General features: G+C 43.9%; 1 protein-coding gene across 1 annotated transcript; it reads left to right on the top strand.

Annotated features, from left to right (window-relative positions):
* The first annotated feature begins 294 nt into the window (after positions 1 to 294).
* On the top strand, positions 295 to 6146 carry LOC147430152 (65-kDa microtubule-associated protein 1-like). The gene is made up of 11 exons (XM_086494655.1): positions 295 to 1463; positions 2188 to 2394; positions 2555 to 2809; positions 2916 to 3134; positions 3472 to 3615; positions 4114 to 4273; positions 4518 to 4669; positions 4762 to 4849; positions 4942 to 5015; positions 5191 to 5265; positions 5340 to 6146. Exons 1-11 carry the CDS (start codon positions 1401 to 1403, stop codon positions 5709 to 5711), a joined length of 1809 nt encoding a protein of 602 aa, XP_086350781.1. The 5' UTR covers positions 295 to 1400; the 3' UTR covers positions 5712 to 6146.
* The last annotated feature ends 209 nt before the right edge of the window (positions 6147 to 6355 follow it).

Genomic DNA, 6355 nt, shown 5'->3' with positions numbered 1-6355 from the left:
CCACTCTTGAGATTGTTCCCATGACTTTCTAACCTTCTTTCTCTCTCTCTCTCTCTCTCTCTCTCTCTCTCTCTTCTCTCTCAACTTTCAGGCTTTGCTGGTCATTGCTGGTGGCGTGGGAAGGTACTCTGACATGGCCGGTGAATGTCTTAAGGAGTTTGGTAAGAGGGTGGAAAAATGGCGTAGGAGTGAAGGTGCTCTTTTGCGAGAAATATACAAGAGTCAAGACTCATCAGCAGAGAAGGGAAGGGACAAAAGGGGCAGATAAGGTTTTGGCAGGAACAGGGGAGGAGCTTCTTCAGTCAAAGCAGAAGATATTCCATACTACAGAGATGGTCTAGAGAGAGAGCGAAAGAGCGTGGGGGGCCGGGGCTCTAGGGGGGAGCTCGCTGCTCGAGCAGAGAGAGAGATTAGAGATAGAGAGCTCGCTGTCCAAGTAGATGTAGCGTACAGAAGAACAGAGAGAGAGAGAGAGAGAGAGAGAGAGAGAGAGAGGAATCCGAGTCAAAAGCTGATCATAGTGGCGCAATCAAGTGTATAGAGAGAGAATCTGCGCATGCAATATGACCCATGTAGAGAGAGAGTGCTCAACCCAATGCGTGTTTGTGTGCGCGAGCTTTTGCTGCAAAAACTAGCAGGAACTCTTTTTGGGTCACGGAGAGTTCAGCGTTGTTCTTTTTGCTGAGATAGGGAAGTTCAGAGGGCAGAGAGAGAGAGAGAGAGGCCACTGCCGATGCATGCTTTTCTGCCGAGGGGGTGGTGATTAATGCTAGAGAGAGAAAGAGCTAGGGAGAGTTCACAGAGCATTTATGCTTGAGTCTGCAAACCAGCATTGCGGGTAAGAGAGAGAGAGAGAGAGAGAGAGAGAGGACGTTTGCGAAGAGAGGGAGAGGAGAGAGAGAGAGAGAGAGTGTGTGTGTGTGTATTGCGAGTCCTGAGGCCTACCAGTAGAAGGGCAGAGAGCATTTTATGCTTGAAAGCTTAGTCCAGAAAAGGAAAACAAAGCATGGAGAGCTTGGACGAGTATGGAGATGCTCTGTTCCTTCTGCAGCATTTTGCATGTGCTTACACTAACCGGGGAAGGGGGGCAAGTTTTCAGAGTGCCACCGTCGCCAATTGCTTTCGTCAACGCAAGCACTCCAGAGAAGCGACATTTCCCTGGTTTTTGTGACTCTCCCAGCAAAAGCCCTGTTTTCTCTGTGGTTCTTTCCTGCTCTCTCGTTGTTTTCGCCCTTTTGCCTTTGGTTTTAAACAGAAAATGTGGAAGTTCTAGTCCATGCCCCTGTTTCTCAGCAGTGGGCAGCTTTTGAGTGTTGGAATCACGATTTCTGCTTCTTGAACCTGTGTTGTGGGTTTCGAATCCTCTTTCAAATTGCAATTTGAGCCATCACAGCTTCTCCATGTCCAAGCTGCTCTTGCAGAGGGTGGACTCCACCTTTGGCTCTCTGCTACGTGAATTACAGGTATATATCTAAGGGCAAGCCTTAGCTTTTTATTAGCACACCTAATAATACTACTTCCTGTATTGTGTTCGCTTCTGAATGTAACCTTTTGAATGCAATTATAATGAAAAACTTCCTTGTGAAGAAAAAAATTGCATTGACATGAACGACATGCTAGCAATGTGTGTAATTAATTGTATAATGCTCAGAAAGGTTAGATACAAACAGGAACTATGCATCGTTGTGGAGGCTTTTGATAAGAGGCTTCATACATGCATCACAATATTCACTAGTGTTAGGTGAATCATAACAATGGTTCAGGACAGTTGGAATACATCCATGTGCTCGCAAATGCTTTGCGTTTTCATATAGTTGAAATTCTGTACATGCGATACATACATACGTGAGCATGCTTGCCTGATGTAGGCCCATATGTACATAAGCGTGTAGATAAATAACAACGGACACATTAACATGTACATTTAGTCATAAAATTTATACATTGCTACACATACATAATGAGTATGTGAACTTCAATACATATGCCAAGTATGTGCACTCCATTGTATACATATACACATTCACATGCATATACTGAGTATGTATACTCCAATACATACTAACACAAATGTACTCTGTATGCATGAATGCATTTTTTTGTAAGGTTTTATATATATGGCATATGGATGTGTGTATGCGTGCATGTGTGTACACGCTGAGAAATATTCTACAATTATGTGAACAGCAAATATGGGAAGAGATCGGGGAGAGCGAGGCAGAGATGGACAAGACTCTGTCAGAGCTGGAGCAAGAGTGCTTGCAAGTTTACAGGCGAAAAGTGGAATATGCTAGCCATGGAAGAGCTCGCCTGCATCAGGTTCTTGCTGAGAAAGAAGGAGAGCTGTCCTCCCTTTTTGCAGCTCTAGGAGAGCGCCCTCAGCTGTCAACGAAAGTAAGTCGCAATAACAAAGATTTGGTGTTCTCTACCAAAAATCTGGCAATGGAAAGGTTGTTTTTAATTTGTTTAGATTTCCTCCCATCTCAATATTGAATGGCAGCCATGGAAAGGTGCAAGAAATTAGTTTCTCTTTTTTCTGGTTTTTCCATTTCAGACGGAGAATAAGCCCAGTACTTTGAAAGGCCAAATTGCAGCAATTACTCCTCAACTTGATGATTTGAAATTGAAGAAAGAGCAACGTATTCAACAATTTTCGGAAGTCAAGCTACAGATCCAGAAAATAACTGTTGAGATTCATGGGTCGTCAGTACAATCTTGCAACTCTCAGCTTACTGACATTGCAGATGACTTGTCGCTTAGAAGGCTAGAAGAGCTCCACGCGCAACTGCAAGCCCTTCAAAAGGAAAAGGTAAGTTGGCAAGTGACAACTTGCATAAGTCAAGGAGTCTTTGGACCCCATGCTCAGAGAAAATATACATTGACAAGCTTGGAAATTGTGTTCACTTCTCTTGCAGAGTGAGCGTTTGCACAAGGCTTTGGACTGTGTGAATGTGCTTCACGAGCTTTGCTCCGTCCTTGGACTGGACTTCGCCAACACGGTTAATGAAGTACATCCAAGCTTAAATGATTCAAATGCGGGTCTGCAAATGAAGAGTATAAGCAATGAAACCCTAGAGAGGCTCTCAGCTACTGTACATTCAGTAACTAATGAGAAGACTCAGCGTGTGCAAACAGTGAGCGATCTTTGAACTTTAGCTAGTTGTTGAATATGTCAGGGAAGAAGGGTTTGGGATGATATATGTTGTAAAGAGATTTTGGCATTATTAGCAACCTCAAGTGGTGATGTAATATGTAAATCGTGCTCAATGTGAGTTTCAATTTGTAAATGCATGATTGGCAAAATAGCCTAGGCAGTGTAGATGTCAGAAGAAGTGGTTTAGGTGCTTTTGGGCTCCCAGACACTTCTTGTCTATAACGTATTTCTCTAATAATACCAAGAGAGAATGATTTATTAAAGGTGTTAGTTCAGTACTCTTTGCACTTGCCTGACATTTACCATTCATCGTGCAGCTTCAGTCCTTAATATGCTCACTAACAGAGCTGTGGAACCTCATGGACACACCCCTCCGAGAGCAAAGGAGGTTTCATCAAATTACTTGCAGGCCAGCTGAATTTTTGGCTCCTGGTGCGCTGAGCTTGGAAACAATTGAACAAGTATGTGAGATTTTTGCCTTAGTTCCTGCTGTAATAGAGACTTGCCACAGAATGTGTGATGGTGCCTACTTGTTAATTGGCCGCAAATGGGATTTGTATTTCCAACTGGCTATCCTGCTGATGGTTCGTGCCACCAACCGCATTTTTCATTGCTGTGTATATGTCGTAGGTCGGTTGAAAGCGTTTCGTGCTGCCGACAGCCAGATTTTTTAAATTTCACCCCCATCTGTATTTATGTTGGAGATGGAATCTGGATGGATGTTCTGGCAAATCATCGCGCTTGAAAAAAGTGACAAATTTTTCTTGTGAAGTTTCTGTATTAAACATAATTGGCATGATGCATATGGCTTTTGGTTCATCGTGGTAGTATCAGAGCCTGGTCGGCTTACTAATACTGCTTTGCCCGGCCTGTAGCTATTGTGCCTGCTGTGGTTTTATACTTTTGTTTTAGTGAATGGCAGTGGGATGATGGGTTCTTTCAAATGTTTTTTTTGTCAGGTCAAACAAGAAGTCCAGAGACTGGAGCAGGTCAAGGCGACGAAAATGAAAGATCTAGTCTTGAAAAAGAGGTTGGTTCTAGAGCAAGTTTGCAGGCAAGCGCGTATGGAACCTGATCCGAGCACATCTTCTGAGAAGACTAATGCACTAATAGATTCTGGTATATAACGCAATGACTCTATTTGCTTAGTTGATGAGCATCTTGCTTGCTTGTTTAGCAGAGAGTTCCTGTTAGAACTTAGGTGATTGGTGTGCATGTAAACAAGTGAATTATTGTGTAGGTTGTTACCAGGGAATGCCCTCAAAACAAGTGAATTCTTATCTTCTAGTAGAGAGCTTGTCATGTATTCTGGTGTAACTGAAGGTAGATTCTTTTGTTTTTTTTGTGCGCGCCTGAGGAGCAGGAATGGTCAATGCGTCAGAACTTCTGGCTAACCTTGAGAAGCAGATCGCTCTAGCTCAAGAAGAAGCCCATGGTAGAAAAGATATCCTTGACCGAGTAGACAAATGGCTTGCTGCTTGTGAAGAGGAGCGGTGGTTGGACGACTACAGCACGGTATGCTGCACCTTGGACTTAAGTGAAAGTAGGTGACCACACATTTTCTGTGCCTCATTCTCTAGGATTTCCCATTTTACCATGCACCATAGGATGAAAAGCGGTTCAATGCCACTAAAGGTGCTCACCTCAACCTTAAGCGAGCGGAGAAAGCTCGGATTACTGTGACGAAACTTCCTGGTAATTGACTTGTCCGGGGATTGTGTCACTGGCTGTTGCCTTGGTAACATTGCCTCTGTCATTAGCTAATAGGTAGGCCTGGTGTAATGCAGGCCTTGTGGATGGATTGATTGTCAGAACGCGAGCTTGGGAGGAGGAGAAAGGCATTTGCTTTCTTTTTGATGGGGTAAGATCTTGTGTGGGAGACAGACACAGGCACTGATATGTTTGTGTTTGTTAGCTTGCACACACATACATGGAGAGGCTTGCATGTGTGCGCTTATGGATGTACTTGTACATGAATTTTGCACATACACATAGAAGAGGAGATAACACTAACGTAGAGATTTGGTGCTTGCCAGTTGCGGCTTCTTTCCATGCTGGATGATTACACTTTCAACCGACATGAACGAGAGGGCGAGAAGCGGCGATTGCGGGTGAGTGTTTTGTTGTCGGCACGGACACACCCTTGGTCTGAATATTTTGTGACGCATACTGACTTTGAATGCAGGATCAGAAAAAACTACAAGACCAACATCTGATAGAGCAGGAGGCTTTGTATGGAAGCAAACCAAGCCCTACCAAAGCAAATGGTAATAATCAGGCAGGTCGACGACTATCAAGACCCAGCACACCTAGTGCACCGAGCACACCTCGACGATCAATGTCAATGCGCTTAGGAACACCGGACTCAACGCCACGCGGCAACAGCAATAGGCATAATAATCCCTTTGCGAGAAACAGTAAAGTTAATGGTGTTCTGAGACCATCAGCTCCTCTGAACTTCGTGGCCATTCAGAAAGAGGATAATGGGAACGGGGCTCTCTTTTCTCCTGGAGGTTCAGATTCGAGCTCTCCCATGGGTTCTACGGCCTATGCTTAGGGCAATCATCTGATCAAGACCAACCAAATTTCTTCACTAACTGTTAAATTGGGGCATTCCAATGAACGTCTCTTTGATTCCCCATTATACAGAAAAATCAGTTCTGGATGCGCTTCAGAAAAGGGTGACATGCAGTCTCTTTCAAAGGGCAGAGCGCTCTTAGCTTTTGCAAATGAGAGGAAGGGCTTTTGTGTGTACATAATGGATATAGGGGTGAGGCGGTCAGCTTGGGACTCGTCAACTAGTGTTAGGGTAACTCCAGATGCGTGAATATATCCTGTAGACTAGGGCGTTCTAACTTAATTGCTGTAGAGAGTACTGGAAATAGCTGTGTTTTGTCTGTCTTATTTGGACATCCTTGTATCAAATCATTCGATGACATCGATGGTGGATTGAATTGATAACCCTAATCAAGATGAAAAATGTTGCAAACAATTGTTCTTTTGTTGTTTTTTTTCTGTGTGTTGGCGGGGCTTTTGGGGGGGGGGCACATAGCTGGAATTTGGTGTATATGTCTGGTCTACAATATGGCATTGCAATGGCTGTGTCTATTTGTCTGCCATTGCATCTCTTTGTTGCTTGCGCTTGCTGGACTGCCATAGCCTCTGTATAACACAAATCATTTGCACTTTTCTTTGTTATTG

This window comes from Adiantum capillus-veneris, chromosome 22, assembly GCF_014529385.1.
Source record: "Adiantum capillus-veneris isolate H3 chromosome 22, ASM1452938v2, whole genome shotgun sequence".
NCBI classification, from domain to species: domain Eukaryota; kingdom Viridiplantae; phylum Streptophyta; class Polypodiopsida; order Polypodiales; family Pteridaceae; genus Adiantum; species Adiantum capillus-veneris.
This window is presented reverse-complemented; position numbering and strand designations above follow the sequence as displayed.